General features: G+C 39.3%; 1 protein-coding gene across 3 annotated transcripts in view; it reads left to right on the forward strand.

Annotated features, from left to right (window-relative positions):
• Nucleotides 1-16,829, forward strand: part of PREX2 (phosphatidylinositol-3,4,5-trisphosphate dependent Rac exchange factor 2) — a 304,318-nt gene that overhangs the window by 105,511 nt on the left and 181,978 nt on the right. For all 3 annotated transcript variants that reach the window (XM_032805000.2, XM_032804996.1, XM_032804999.2), the window contains exons 4-7: nucleotides 627-731; nucleotides 3,699-3,800; nucleotides 5,459-5,620; nucleotides 16,633-16,766. In XM_032805000.2, the coding sequence (XP_032660891.1) occupies nucleotides 627-731; nucleotides 3,699-3,800; nucleotides 5,459-5,620; nucleotides 16,633-16,766 (503 nt within the window). The remainder of the gene's footprint in view (nucleotides 1-626; nucleotides 732-3,698; nucleotides 3,801-5,458; nucleotides 5,621-16,632; nucleotides 16,767-16,829) is intronic.

Consider the following 16,829-nt stretch of genomic DNA (forward strand, 5'->3'; position numbering starts at 1 on the left):
CAGATATGTTTCTAGATATTCTGCAGCAACTATTCTCTAGGAGCATTGTTTTCCTGTCTGAGTCCAAGAGCATCAATGTTACAGAGCTTTGCTAAATCGGTCAGGACTGAGCCCAACTTTTAACATGCTGTCACAGACCTAAACAACAACAAAAAAAATCTAACTGGTATCTCTGCTTGGTTCAACCTTTGTTTGCTAAAGTCGACATTTGCACATTGTGGGACAAAAGATTAAAGGTCAGTAGAATGGAAGGACTCACAAATGCTATCAACACACTTTTATTTCTTCAAAAATGTGGATTGTATCTGCAAATGCTTGCATGTGCCAGGTAGATAATGATGTCTGCAAATGGGTAGGTGTGTGTGCACTTTGTTGTCCTGTTTGATTTATTGTAATCCAGCCACTGGAATCTCTCAGCAGATTCTCCAGTGATGTTCACAGACTATTTGTCTTTACAATTCTAATTAAGAGTAGAATTTAAAAGTTCTAGAAGTGTTGGATTTCAAACAATAATTAGATATGAAAATAGGATTACATTAGATTTCTATCCTCTAAAAGTGTTCTTAAATTAGTCATTTGGCCGTAATAAAAACCTGAATATACAAAGTAATTCTTTGTCTCCACAGAAGGACAGATTTTGTATCTATGATGAATACTGTAGTAACCATGAGAAGGCACAGAAACTTCTGCTTGAACTTAACAAAATAAGAACAGTACGGACTTTTCTTTTGGTAAGTAAACTTTGACTTGGTGTTCTACTTTAATATCTTTTCACTGAATCAGTGAGTTGACAGCAGTGCCTTATTAGGTCATGTGAGAAATGATTTTAGACATCCTACGATGGTTACTCTAGGTGGTTATTGTTTAGATGCATTTTAGGTGTGCAGGGGCGGCTCCAGGCACCAGCACGCCAAGCATGTGCCTGGGGCGGCAAGCCACGGGGGGCACTCTGCCGGTCGCCGCAAGGACGGCAGGCAGGTTGCCTTCGGCGTATGCCTGCAGAGGGTTCGCTGGTCCCATGGCTTCGGCGGTTCTCCCGCAGGCAAGCCGCCGAAGGCAGCCTGCCTGCCGTGCTTGGGGTGGCAAAATGCCTAGAGCCGCCCCTGTAGGTGTGATGTTTTCAGAGGTAGGGGCTCCCTACATCACACACTCAGTGCTACCTCCTGACCAGTTTGCAGACTAGCATTGGACAATGTGCCCTATACCGTAACTCCTCACTTAACATCCTCCCGGTTAATGTTGTTTTGCTCTTACGTCGCTGATCTATTAGAGAACATGCTCCGTTCAAAGTTGCACAATGCTCCCTTATAATGTTGTTTGGCAGCTGCCTGCTTTGTCCACTGCTTGCAGAAAGAGCAATGTGCATCTTAAAGGGGCAGAGCTCATGTCTGACTCTCACACACACACACATGCATGCATGGTGTGTGTGAGTGTGTGTGTCTGTCTGTCTGTCTCACATGCTCCCCCTGGTGCGCTCCAGTGGAATAGCATGGGTTCATCATTGCATTCAATTTCCGCAGGGAATGTTTGTAGCCACTGCCATGCGTCTATTGTGTCTCCTCCCTCCATATGTGCTGCCTTGTAGAGTGTGAGGCTGCATTAACAACAATGTGTTAACCCTTGACGGCTCAGCCGAGTGCTAGTTCATCATTTAGCAGTAAGGTATTCCTGGGAAATATCCCACCCTCTTCCACCCTCTGACTCCTCCACCTCAACCAAGTTTCACAATCATCATTGCTGTGTACAGTATTAAATTGTTTGTTTAAAACTTGTGTGTGTGTGTGTATATGTATACTCTTTCGGCTGGTGAAAAAAAATTCCCCGGACCCTAACCCCCACCCCCATTTACATTAATTCTTATGGGGAAATTGGATTAGTGTAACATCGTTTCGCTTAAAGTAGCATTTTTTAGAAACATAACTACAATGTTAAGCGAGGAGTTACTGTACTCCCTGTTTCGGAGGCAATGCATAATGATGCCAGCCATGTATGGCGAAAGGACTGGAGAGGAAATGGGATAAGTGGTGTGGGGAGGGGTATGGAAGGAAATCAGAGAACTGACCTGGAAGGAAATTTAGAGACTTACCTGGGTTAGAGCCAGGTTTGGTAAAGAAAAATCCATACTTTAATACTGTGGGAGCTGCAGTGCCAAAGGAAAAAAATGTTCTGCTATGGATTATATATTAACAGCAACATACTGAATTGGATTAAACTGAGTTAAATAAAACAGCTACACAATAAAAGTCTTTAATTTTTACAACACAATTAAGCAGATATTCTAAAATGTTAAGTATGAGAGTCCTCATGAATCTTCCATAACAAGATCAGTTTCCTTAGAAACATGGAGTTTCTCAGTGGTTGACATTATTAATTAAAAAGCGAATTTAGTATGAACTGTTTCCTGGATTTCCCCAACTCACACTATATGACTTCCTAACAAAGTTTTTTTGTTTTGTTTTGTTTCTTGATGTAGATAATGCTATATTAGAACTTTAAATTTCTGGCAAAGGAACATGAGGTCTGAGCTCAGATTTGGGAAATATGACAAACATTTCAACTGAAAACGGTTTAAGTTAAAGAAACTATGAACAAAACATTAGAGTAGTGATAAAATAAGTATAACATCTGAACTGTTGTAATTTTAATTTTTTAACATGGCACATCTTTTCAAAGCTGTTGCCCCACACTACCTGATAGAATACAGCCATAATGTTTTTGATTGGGTAATACAACATGCTGTTTGCTCTATCATTTGAATCTATTGGCCCTGATTCTCTTGTTTCTACAGTCCCTTAACATGAACTTAATGCGGTAAGTGGGAATTTTCCTGTCATAGGGAGAAATCACAGAGTGACTTAGAGTTCTGTGCCACCTCTCTTGTCACTAAGCATGTCTTTACACTCCAGTGATTTTTGGCAGCTGGAACACCCTCTCACTGTGGACATCCAACTGCCCCAATTTAAATCAAGGGCTGAAATGTCATGCCCCAAACTGCTCCCAAATTGAGGGGTTGCTAACATGACATAAAGCCACGTTAGTTCTCCCCCACACCACACGCACAACTGGATCCTGCACTGAGAGTAACATGAATTGTGGATGCTGTATGTGGTGGTGAGGAACAAAATATGCCTAAGAGTGAATCACGAAGAGCTTATTTTGTGAGACAGGATGTGGCTATTTTAGAGATGAGTCCAAACTGAAATCCTGGATCTCTGATCTCCACAAACAGATCTGGATTTGGATCGAAATGACTGTTCCTATAATGGTACTGAATGCAAACACTATATTGGAACATAGTGATATTTGAGAAGATTGCAGCACCTTTGCAAAAAATGTAATAATAATCACTATCCCTCAGTAGTCAAAGAACCCCCTATACTCAATACCCTTTGCAACAGGGGTAGGCAACCTATGGCACATGTGCTGAAGGCGGCACACAAACTGTTTGGTTTAATGTCTTTAATTATTACAATAAAGAGTAGACGAGTAGATTATGTATCTGTTCATGATAGTTTTGCAAGTTTACTTTAATATTATCTTTGTATATGGTAATTTACAATTCTAGGCAAGCGTTTGTGTCAATGATTTTGGAAGAGCTTTTTTTTATGGCAATTGCCTATATTTTAGAACATTGATTTCTCATAGGAAACTGCAGGAAAGAGTTTAATGTAATGCGTTTCTTTCTTGAACTCTTGTAGAACTGTATGTTGCTTGGAGGACGTAAGAACACAGATGTTCCACTGGAAGTATATCTAGTAACACCAATACAGAGAATATGCAAGTATCCCCTCCTTTTGAAGGTACTTATATGTTTGCTACCTAGGCCTTTATTGTCTGCACATAAAACTTGATGCTATGCATATTTAAGCATGACAGTAACAACAACCTCTCCCCAAGATGAATAATCCTCCAAATAAATATTGGCTTCAGGCTTGCACTCATTAAAGCCAATGGCAAGTCTTCTAGGGACTTCAGTGCAAAAAAGGATAACAGGCTTTGTTCACTGTAAAGGATGGGAACCTCTCTAGTTTCAGCACCTCCTTTGTAGGGTGATGGCCACCTTCATCGTTGTTGAGAGGAAGCCATTAATTTAAACTTCAGGGAATTTAATGAGTTTGATTTCAGTTTGATTTAAGTACATGCTTAAATGCTATGATAGGGAGGGATACAATTATTCGTTTGCTTAAAGATAAGCATGCAATTAAGTGGTTTCCTGAATCAATGCCATTATTAGTAAACTGTAAACTAAAACAAATGTCAAAAATGCTTTAAATAGGTACTGTAAAAGCAGACAAAGTATTTTCAGATAACAATGAAATGACACCTGTCTAGTTCTCTCTCTCTCTCTCTCTCTCTCTCTGTCAATAGTGAATGCATAACAAATTTGTGTTGGATATTGTATATTTTTTGTTAAAAAGGAGGAAATGAATTGCATTTTTGAAGAGGAAGCTGCATTTGTTAATTGCATTTTGACTATTGGATAAGTATTTTTTATAATAAACCTTTAGCTTCTAAAACATTGTCCCCTCTTAAAGAGGCACATCTCACTGCACTGACATATATCAGAGGGGTAGCTGTGTTAGTCTAGATCTGTAAAAGCAGCAAAGAGTCCTGCGGCGCCTTATAGACTAACAGACATATTGGAGCATGAGCTTTCGTGGGTGAACACCCATTTTGTCAGATGCATGGGTCACATGCATCCGACGAAGTGGGTATTCACCCACGAAAGCTCATGCTCCAATACGTCTGTTAGTCTATAAGGTGCCACAGGACTTTTTGCTGCTTTCACTGACATAGAAGACTGAAGGGGCATAGCTTAACATTTAGTCATTTTTTTTAAAGTGAGATAAATAATATTATTACTATACTGAACCCTGAGTCACCCAGCCTATTTCTGTGGTTTTACAACCACGTTGTCCTACTTTGAAATTGTTTTTATATTCTTTCTTGCTATGTGAGAAATACACACAAAGAACAAAGAAAACTGACTAACAGATTCTATAAGAGATACTTTGAGACTAATTATACACAAAGTATTGTTAAATACACCAAGCGAACAAACTGCGAAAAATTAGCAAAGAAGAATTGACATTCTTTCAGTTCACAGTAACCCTAGGTACTAATTGTGAGAATAAAATAAGCACTTTAAGACATATGTATGATTTTTGTCATTAAAAGCTGACTGTCCTATAAAAGAGGTTAAAGATCAATATCAACACCAACCTTTCCGGGGGAGGGAGGAGACAGGGAGAGAGAACTGAAATGGAAACTTTGTTTTTGAAATATCAGGAGCTTTATTGCCTTACCAGGACACACTGTTGCAGGATGTAATAGGGTTCCACCTAATAAAAGAGGAGTTTGATATCTACTGTTTAGTTTTTGCATCCCAGTAAATATGAGCCTCCTGGTAATGTACATTTGAGGATCTAAGATTGATGTACTCTTTATGTATAAACAGGAGTTATTGAAGCGGACGCCAAAGAAACACAGTGACTACACAGTATTAATGGAAGCTCTGCAGGCCATGAAAGCTGTCTGTTCCAATATAAATGAGGCTAAGAGACAAATGGAAAAATTAGAGGTTTTGGAAGAATGGCAGTCTCACATTGATGGATGGGAGGTAGTGTCACCATATTTCTCATTGTGTAAGACAGGAATGCAGTGATGCAACTTGGCAATTATCAGCATATGCAGTACATTACTTCTCATAGAATCACAGGGTTGGAAGGGACATCAGAAGGTCATCTAGTCCAACCCCCTGCTCAAAGCAGGGCCAATCCCCAGACAGATTTTTGCCCCAAATCCCTAAATCCCCCTCAAGGATTGAACTCACAACCCTGGGTTTAGCAGGCTAATGCTTGTGACCCTGACTCACAGGGAACTTCTCATTTTGCTAGTAAAATCACAATTCTTACTTAGGATCTACTCTATGAGTAATATCAATATTTTTGTCTAAGGATCATCAGTGATGCAGACACTCTCAGTGCACTAACCATCTTTCAGAAAAGACAAATTGTCTAGCTCTGGAATTAGGATATTAACCATTTACATCAAATAATAATAAATATATAAAAAACGGTCTGTGCTTTAGCTCTATGGATTACTAACTGTTGTTCTCAGGCTTTGCTCTTTTAGACACTTACTTGAACATCCTGCCTAGTCAACTGGGGGGGAAATGTATAGACCATAAACTTTTGAAAAATTAACAGATAAGGGATTATCTGAAGAGTGCCAACAAATACATGTTCAGCAGTGTGAATACAACAGCCTTTGTATTTATAGTTGAGTCTCTGAGCTGCTGAGAGGAAGGTGAAAAAAACAACCCTATCCTGGCCTGGTCTGACAATGAGGGAAAAATTCCCTCCCAGTCCCATAAAGGTGACTAGCACAATGCCCACAGCAGATCAAAAACACATAGTCTTATTCTAATCCCAGGATTAGGAGAATGGGACCTGTTAATCCAGGCTTGCAATGGTGCCTTGTTGCAGGAAAAGAACCTGTGTGCCCTCCCCTCAGACTTGCAGGAACTAGTCTGCTTCTGCTGAGCACCTCCAGCCAGCCAAACTGCTCAGTTGATGCTGCCTCTCCCCCAAAATTCAGGAGGAAGCAGGCTGTTATGAGCAGGGCAGAGGAAGAGAAGGGAGAATTGTATTAAGGGGCAAAACCATTTTCCTCCTGATGGTCCAGGCAAAGATTCCATGCCCTGGAGGCAGTGGGTGTACCTAATGTTAATAGACTCATAGACTCTAGGACTGGAAGGGACCTCGAGAGGTCATTGTGTCCAGTCCCCTGCCCTCATGGCAGGACCAAATACTGTCTAGTCCATCCCTGATAGACAGTTATCTAACCTACTCTTAAATATCTCCAGAGATGGAGATTCCACAACCTCTCTAGGCAATTTATTCCAGTGTTTAACTACCCTGACAGTTAGGAACTTTTTCCTAATGTCCAACCTAAATCTCCCTTGCTGCACTTTAAGCCCATTGCTTCTTGCTCTATCATTAGAGGCTAAGGTGAACAAGTTTTCTCCCTCCTCCTTATGACACCCTTTTAGATACCTGAAAACTGCTATCATGTTAATTAAGCATAGAAGAAGATTTGACTCTTTCTAAAAAAGGGCATAGTTCTTAATTTTGTTTAGACAGAAGCATCCATGTTTGTGCAGGGAGATTAGAATACATCATGTAAAGACTGTTCCTGTGGCACAGGTTTTCTGTTGTTTCCAAAACTGGATAGATAGGATCTGTATTACTACATGTCTTCCATTATGCCTTGAGTCCTGGATTTTAGCGAGTAGTGATTTTTAAATTTCTCAATCCCAGGAATCACTTACCACATTCTGCAGATATTCAGAGTACATAGAAAGAAGGAATCTCTCTATGCACCAAGTATTATATCAATTGGTCATGTGTCTTCAACCTGATCTTACTGCATTCATTTTAGTCCCTTGTCTCAAAAATAATAAGTCATCAGTAGAAAGAGTCCAGGGAAGACAAAAATGACTAGCTATAGGGTGTAGGGCTCATGCAAGGACATATTGTTTGCAGTATTTTGAAAATGAGGAAGTAAAGTTGATAACGCAAAGAATGAATGGATGAGAGGTCCAATAGGATTAAACTTTCCCAAAGTACAAGAATAAGAGATAATTTAGAATTAAAGGCAACATGTTTAAAATAGATTTTAGAAATTCTATTTTTATCCAACACATAATTAATGTGTGGAACTCACTGCCACAGGATACCACTGAGATAGATTAATACATTTGAAAAATTAAAATAAACTAGATGTAGGAATATCTTATGCAATAATACTAGCTAGCTGGAGTGGTAAAAGTGCTAGCAATTGAAATGCTTCAGTGCATAAACTGATTATGTCAAGAGAAAAGATGCGCAGATAATCCTTCTTACCTATCTCTTCAGCTATGTTTCCTCTTCTCTTTGAATCTCTTCACTAGATCCCCTTTTCATTATTGTGCTTGCTTTCAAGTCTTTTTATATCCAGCAGATTCCTCACCTAGATCTTAATGAGCATAAATAGTTAAGGAACACAAATATTTTTGCATCAATATTTTGTTTGTCTGAATAATGCAAACAATGTGGGGGTTTTGGTGAGTACCATACCTATTAAATTCCTCAGTCTTTCCACATCAGATATATTGACACCTCTCTACAAATTTAAAACAGTTTTTAGAAGTTACTAACAATATGACTTGGCGGATGCTTAAAGCTTAAGTTATGGATTTAGGAACTGTTGCCTACTTGACAAATCACATATTTAATCTTTATATATTCTTGCCTATGTTAGCAAGGTAATTAGAAGTTTCAGCAAACAAGAACTATATAGTTTTAATTTATGTAGCTTTCTAAGAACAGATTCTTCATTAACATTTATTATTAAACAGTCAAAATGAATTATTTTAAACACTATTTTTGTGCTACATCTCGTCTAGTAGAACCATGTCCAATATATGTTGGGAAAAGTTGTTTTAATTGCTTCTTTTTTGTGTATACCTGCAGAACAGAATTTACAATCAACCAGTTAAGAAAATAAAAACTAATCTTGACCCCCATTTTACCCACTCCCCGCAGAAGATTAAAAAAGTGTGTACTGAATCCCTAAAGATGTATACAATAATATGCATACCATGGTTACAGTTATGCAAATATCCCAGATGATAGTGGGAAACAATTTGTGGAAAACTGAGTTTTTATACTTTCTTTACATGTTTAGGTTTATGCTTTGCACTACAAAACAGCTACCGTATTTGTTTTCCCTAATCATTTAGGAGCTTTTCCATATTAAATTTAGGAATGAGTTCTGTATTGTGTTAGTTGTCTATTTTTTCTTGTTTCCCAGGTATAATAATGTATGACACCATTGTTGCTAGGTCTATCATATTGTTTTATAAGGTAAATCTTTGATATCTTTTTGGTGCTATAGAAAAATTTGGGACAAATCCTGTTTACCTTAATAATGAAAGCACTCCACTTAATTTAATGGGATGGCTACATTTTATTAGTCATAGTAATTTTATTGCTCATTTTAACTATGCCCAGTATTTTAGGCACTGTCCAAATTGGATCAGACAATATTCTTGCTTTGAAGATTTTACAAATTTATGCCTTAATATTACAATTCATTGCATATGGGTGGATTGCTGTACTTGTGTGTAACTCCACTGAAATTAATGGGGCTCTCGGTAGGCACGGCAGTGAATTACATGACATGGAGCTAATTTTGGTAATTACACAACATATGGATTTTGATGAGCCACGAAACAGTAAGGACAGGTAGTGGAAGAAGGACAGGGTGAATGTCTGTACAATGACTTGGTTAGTCAGTAAAGCTAGTGTCCAGCCTGATGGAGAAAAAATAAGTAAGAAAATATAAATGGATAGAATGAATAAATATCAGACTGATCAGTCATTTTGTGTGAGTTAGGCTAGCAGATTTGGTCCTATTCCTTCTAGCAGTCCTTTGGCAAAAAAAAAAAATCATCTTGATGAAGCTTTAGAAATCCCTATATTTTCAAATAATCACACAAAAATTTTTTTAAAAAAGTTTCCAAACAAAAAGTTTCTTAAAGTAGATTTCCATGTGAAAGATTTTATATTCAGTGACAGTTGCACACACAGAGTGACAGTTGCACACACAGTAGTTAATTAAATACAAGATTCGTCTGAGCCCTGTTTGCTTTTTAAATAGTTTTTTTCCTTTAAAATATATCATTAAAGAAAAGTCAGTGGACCAAGTCCTGTGCTGTTACGCAGTTGCAGATCTGGAATAACTCCACTGTCTTTAATGGAGTTATGCTACATTTATGCCAGTGTAACAGACCAGATTTGATTATGATATGACTACCACGTGATGCCCAATCTAGCAAAGTTGCTCATTTTCCTAGAGGCATCCTCTTCATACATAGAGTATATCTACTCCTTGAAACAGTATAAATGTCAGAGCTACTGTAGGAGGTAACTGTTTTAGATAGTTCTGCACAAACAAATCCTTGAATGCAATGTATGAGCATGGGTTTAATTAAATAAACATCTGGTTTTCTATAGAACCTAAGAATAAAGAGGCAAATGTGTTGGAGGTTTCTTACCAGAAGGAAATGTTTAACACATTGCTTGGCTTTTTCTGAGAAGAAAAAATATTTTTAGAACCCAAGGATGAAAGCATGACTTAAATTCCCATACAAGTGTCATAAAGCTAAGCTTGTGTTTATGATAAAAATAGAGATTATGGAAAAACAGAACATCTGCTTCAAGAAAGAAGTTTCTTAATACAATTACTTTTTCACTTAATATCCTAGATGATTAAATATATTGGCTTAAACATAACATAAGAACATACATAAGAACATAAGAACGGTCGTACTGGGTCAGACCAAAGGTCCATCTAGCCCAGTATCCTGTCTACCGACAGTGGCCAATGCCAGGTGCCCCAGAGGGAGTGAACCTAACAGGTAATGATCAAGTGATCTCTCTCCTGCCATCCATCTCCATCCTCTGATGAACAGAGGCTAGGGACACCATTCTTTACCCATCCTGGCTAATAGCCATTTATGGACTTAACCACCATGAATTTATCCAGTTCTCTTTTAAATGCTGTTATAGTCCTAGCCTTCACAACCTCCTCAGGTAAGGAGTTCCACAAGTTGACTGTGCGCTGCGTGAAGAAGAACTTCCTTTTATTTGTTTTAAACCTGCTGCCCATTAATTTCATTTCATGGCCCCTAGTTCTTGTATTATGGGAACAAGTAAATAACTTTTCCTTATTCACTTTCTCCACACCACTCATGATTTTATATATCTCTATCATATCCCCCCTTAGTCACCTCTTCTCCAAGATGAAAAGTCCTAGTTTCTCTAATCTCTCCTCATATATGACCCGTTCCAAACCCCTAATCCTTTTAGTTGCCCTTCTCTGAACCTTTTCTAATGCCAGTATATCTTTTTTGAGATGAGGAGACCACATCCGTACACAGTATTCAAGATGTGGGCATACCATCGATTTATATAAGGGCAATAATATATTCTCCAACTTATTCTCTATCCCATTTTTAATGATTCCTAACATCCTGTTTGCTTTTTTGACCGCTTAATTAAGAACTTGTATAAGTGGGTGTCTAAACTGGTGGAATAACTCAGCAATTAAAAACATCTGTCAATAAAATTTGTGCAAAGGTTACAATGAGAGAGAGAAGAAAACAGACACACTCACAAAATGGTGTTTCATGTAATCAGGACACCAAAAATCCCAATTTGGTTTCAACCCAGCTAGGTAACAGTTGAATGGGAAATTCTGCCATCTCTTAGGCTTTCCCCTCTTCTTACCACCAAAATAGCTATTTTTATAGAGATTTCTGTATTCACTGAGAGTCTGAAACTACGTCTTGAATGCATACCACGGGCTGCAGTGGTTACATGCCTCAGTGAAAAGCAGGCCATGTCCACACTGCAGTGTGGAGATACATGTGTCAGTGAATGGGCTCTGGCAGCAGGGAGGCAGCAAGGAAAGGTTGTGGCAGCAGGGAGCTGCCAGAACCTTTCCCCGCAGCTTCCCTGATGCCAGAGTTTTTCCATGCTCCTGGACTGTTTCACTGCAGCAGGGAAACAGTGGAACACTATGTTGCTAAAAACAGCCATGTAGCTGGGAGAGACACTGCTTGGGTGACAAGGGTACATACCCAGGTACATACCCACAGGGTTCAGGCGTGTGCTTACTCTACTAGCCTAAGCAGTTCCTCACCGTCTACCATCTATTTGCTCCTATGCCAGGGGGGCTTGTAGTATCTGTACTCTACATGCCACTGAAAGGAGTGTGCAGTGTAGACGTTCCCTGATTGTGCTTGCAGTCCTCAGTCTTGCCACATTTTTACCCATGAAAAGACTAAATGAAGAGTTAATTCCCTTCTTGTTGAACAACTGTGTCCTGTCACAGGGTCTCTGCTGAGCTCCTGTCCATTGACTTGAATGGAATTGCACCCATTTACACCAGGTGTGAATTTGGCCCAGTATATTTTGGATGAATAACTTTATTTCACAAATAAATATTAAAAACAACAAATACTGATTCTGAACTTTTAGTACTGTATCACAAGTGCTTCATTTAATGCTTGTAAACATTAACTGAAGTACTGTGGTAGTGATGCTGTATCAAGGTTGAGAAACTGCAGCCCCATTCTACAGACTAGGAATATGAATCCATGTTTTTCCATGGAAATTCCATTAACAGTGACTTTTCTTATGTTTGATCTTACCCAAAAAATTTGTTCTGAACCCAAATATTTACTAAAACCCTGTCTTGCTGCTTTTGAATTATCTAAATGGGGCAAAAAATTGTTCTAAATACACCTGAGGAATTTTCCACAAACTTTTTGTGCTTGGACCAATTAAAAAAATTGTGATTCTAAAACTTCAAATTTTCCCTATATATAGTCCTTAATGTGGATTAGTATCTTGGTCTTGTTTGAAGTTACTTGCTTTTGAAATAAAAAAGTTATTAATTAATTTGTTGAATTTGCACATCGTGTGCATTATTTTCCTTAATTTTAGGAACATGCATCAGGCTGCCTCACAGAGGGTGCTTGTAGGTGCAGGTATTTGAAAGAATCTAATTCCATGTAGATAATGAAAAAAATTATAATTACAGTTGATTCTGTTGTTTTCACATCTGTACTTTTAAAGTTTTTACAAAAAGCATTGTTTTGGATGAACCATTCTTGTTAGAAATTGCCCTCAACTTTCAGTGGAGGAAGAAATGTTCATACTCTAAGCATGAATACCTTGATTTTAAGTTGTTAAGAAAACAAACAAACCCTAAACCTACAACCCCCTGATAATTAGGAACAGGGCAACAAAAAAGCAATCATACTTATCACAGTGAGAAAAGCCTGGAAATGCCCAGTATATCAGTTTTAAATATCAGAATATTACAGGTCAGGGATTTAAAATGATACCCATGATCAGATAGATATGGAAATATTAATTTAATTTTAAAAACTTCTTACAGTGGGGGAATGTTTTTTCTGCCAGAGATTTTCAAAGGAGCCTGCAGGAATTAGAAGCCCTATTCTCATTGAGTTTCAATAGGAATTGGGTGCCCGCCTTCCTTGGACTCCATTTAAAAATCCCACACTTTGTGAACCATCAGGCACATGCATGGCTTAGCTCCCTGAGTAGGGAGTCAGACAGCTGCAATTCTCTGATTTACTCAATGTTCATAATGCCCTTCATGTGCCCTCTCCGTCCTTTCCTGCACCATTTGGGGCAATGTATGTCTCTAGTGGGAGGAAGCAGTCTCAACACTCACCTCAAGTGTGGAGACAATAGTTGTCTCTGTACCCTCACAGAGTGCACAAGAGGAGGGAGGCGCCTTTCATTCTTTACCTCTCCCTCCCCTGCATGGATGAAGGCTCTTTTTTGAGTGATTGGATACATCCTTTACAACGTAGGTGTGTGCATATCTCATGCTCTTGTTAGGGTTGCCACCTCTAAGGTACAAAAATCATGGACATCCAGGATGATCCTGAATCCATAAAACTGGACACCAGGTGGCATGTACTGAGAACCCTGACAGATTTCCAGAACAGCTACTTCAAAAAAGTGATGACTGTGGGAAAACTTGGACAGGTGGCAATCCTAGCAGTCATGCCAGAGAATTTTCTCTTGAGGCACCTGTGTTGATAGCTGCTTGTGTGCCTTGGCTTCCCCATGCTCTGAGCTGAGGGTATGAAGGGTGGAGTTGCCCTGCCTATCTTTAAGTTCCTTTATATTGTCGGCAGTCAGAGCATGTTATTGTGCTTTTACAGCCCTCATTCCACTCTGAGGAAACAAATGCATAAAATAGGGCATTGATTTTCATCCTGTGGGCACACATCTCTGAGAGGGACATGATGAGGTTATCAGGGGGTGCAGGATGGGGTGCGGGTCTGTGGCTGAGTGTTGGGTCCAAGGCAGGGAATCAGTGAGGAGAGCACACAGCGAGTCCCCAGGGGTCAGTGAGGGAAGGAGAGTGAGGAGCCCCAGTCCGGTCTGTGCCACATTGCCATGGGCTCCTCTGGGGATGGAGCCAGCGGTCCTTCTGCCATTCCAGGTGTGAACCGCCTGCTCATTGAGTCACTTTCTTTCCTGGATGGGCAGGAGTTGGGAGGAGGGGCAGCAAAAAAAAGTTTGGTCAATTGGGTCGTTTGGTATATGAACATGGAACAATAAGCTGCATTACAAGAGCCATTTGGAAAATGGTTATCATCCCCCCACAATAAAAATATGAAAGGAATTTTGCATCAAAATTTTCCACTGAAAAAAACAATAAAAAGTTGCTGAAAACTGGTGGTTTTCTGTCTAGTGGCTACAGATGGCATAGCCAGACACGTAGATTTGGCAGATTCATTCTGAAAGACAGTGTGTATAAATGGTTGAAACTTGTCATAGCAGAGACTTGAGTCTGTTCCCAGTTCTGCAGGGGTGACATTGTGCTACCACTTTTACTTTAACAGTACAATGAGTGACTGATACCTGTCTGCCTCCTAAGATTGTGGTTTGATAGCTTGTCTCCTTGGTGCATTAGTCCGCATAAATGGGGTGTGAATTCTAGTGCTTACTAGTGTGTTGCACATTAACAGGCCCATATGGACCCTGTGGATGCACACTAACAGTTCCATAGTGTGCATTAATGTAGTTCCATTTCCAGGGCTGGCTCCAGCTTTTTTGCCACCCCAAGCAGTGGGAAAAAAAAAGCTGCGATTGGCGGCACTTCAGCAGCAGCTCTACGACGATGCTTCATTCCTTGGCAGCAATTCAGCAGCCGGTCCTTCCCTCCAAGAGGGACTGAGGGACCCGTACGTGCTGCCCCTTCCCATTGGCTGCCACAAACACCTGCTTCCTGTGCTGGTGCCTGGAGCTGGCCCTGTCCATTTCAAACAAAACACTTTTAGTGAATGCCAGCTGGGTATACACAGAGCAGTTAGTGTGCACTGGAAATGTACACCCCTGTAGTAAATACTGTTAAGTACAAAGAATTAACAACAGTTAGAGGAAGAGCTCTGACTAGAACCTCTGATTTCCCCCTGGATCTCAACTCAGAGCATCTTCCCTTGGGCCAAAGTGATGGGGTTATGGGGAAACGGTATCCATGACTGCTGCTTCTTTTGCATCCCCCACATAGAATCATAGACTATCAGGGTGGAAAGGGACCTCAGGATGTTATCTAGTCCAACCCCCTGCTCAAAGCAGGACCAATCCCCAACTAAATCATCTCAGCCAAGGCTTTGTCAAGCTGGGCCTTAAAAACCTCTAAGGAAGGAGATTCCACCACCTCCCTAGGTAACCCATTCCAGTGCTTCACCACCCTCCCAGTGAAAAAGCTTTTCCTATTATCCATCCTAAACCTCCCCCACTGCAATTTGAGACCATTACTCCTTGTTCTGTCATCAGGTACCACTGAGAACAGTCCAGATCCATCCTCTTTGGAACCTCCTTTCAGGTAGTTGAAAGCAGCCATCAAATCCCCCCTCATTCTTCTCTCCTGCAGACTAAATAATCCCAGTTCCCTCCACCTCTCCTCATAAATCATGTGCTCCAGTCCCCTAATCATTTTTGTTGCCCTCCACTGGGCTCTTTCCAACTGTAGCTCTGTTCCTATCATGAAGGTAACTCATAGCACCCCAAGTGCATGCTCAGTGTAACTGGCATGTATAGAGATCTGTGGTTATAGCATGCTTAGTGCAGACAGCATATTCAGAAATTTTAGCAGCAAAGTCTTTAACAAGCTCCTTTACAGGAGTATATGGTGATTTTCAGGTGTTTATATCTCACCAAAACTGCCTGGATTGTCAGGGGGCAGCAAAAAATAGGCAATCTCCTAGCCAAATGTCAAGTTCCTTTTCTAAAGCATGGAGGTGCTAGAACTCTTCAAACCAACCACTGGAGAACTTTTTAATCATTGGTAAAACTACTTATTTTTCACTCGCCTTAGTTTTGGAACAGCTGACCTATTTTTACTGACAACTGGAATGTGTTAAAACCTTTATTGTCAGCTTTGTCTGTAATTTGTATTTTGATTGTTTTTGTTTTTATTTTTTGAAAGTTTGGTATGAAAGTACATACATTTAACTATTTAAAATACATCTGAACTAATTCACTGACAAATTAGGTTCAGTGGGATAGAATTTATATTATATGCAGTCTTCTGAAACATGGCCCCTCTAATTTAATTTTTTCATAAGAATTTTATTTTTAAAGTTATTCTTTAGAATACTGACACCATAGTTTAGCTATTTGAAGGTCATTGTTATGGTTTTTATAGCCAACCTAACTCTAACCATTTGGCTAAATTGTCTTGTATAGATATGAATATAATTTGGGAGATTTAATAATCCACAAAAAGAAAGAAGGAAAAAAAAAACCCAGAACTTGATGGTAACACTAGATTAATGCAAAGTCTTCATTAAATAAACATTTCAAATCAGTGTTTAAACTTAAAAGCAAGCTACAATGGGTTTTTCTTGTAATTTTTAAAAAAAGAACTGATGTAATTAAAAATTAATTTGTATAGAAATCTGCATTCTGCTTGGTTTTGCAAACAACATGAATTTGCCTGGACTAATCTGCTTCTCTCCATTTGGTTAAGGGGTCCAACATCACAGATACATGCACGGAAATGCTAATGTATGGAGTGTTGTTGAAAATTTCTGCAGGAAATATCCAGGAGCGGGTATTTTTTCTTTTTGACAATCTTTTGGTCTACTGTAAACGAAAACACAGGTAATTTATTAGCTTTTACTGTAGAAATTATTTACATTTTTCCCATATGAGCAAGTACATCAT

Source organism: Chelonoidis abingdonii, chromosome 2, assembly GCF_003597395.2.
Source record: "Chelonoidis abingdonii isolate Lonesome George chromosome 2, CheloAbing_2.0, whole genome shotgun sequence".
NCBI lineage: Eukaryota > Metazoa > Chordata > Testudines > Testudinidae > Chelonoidis > Chelonoidis abingdonii.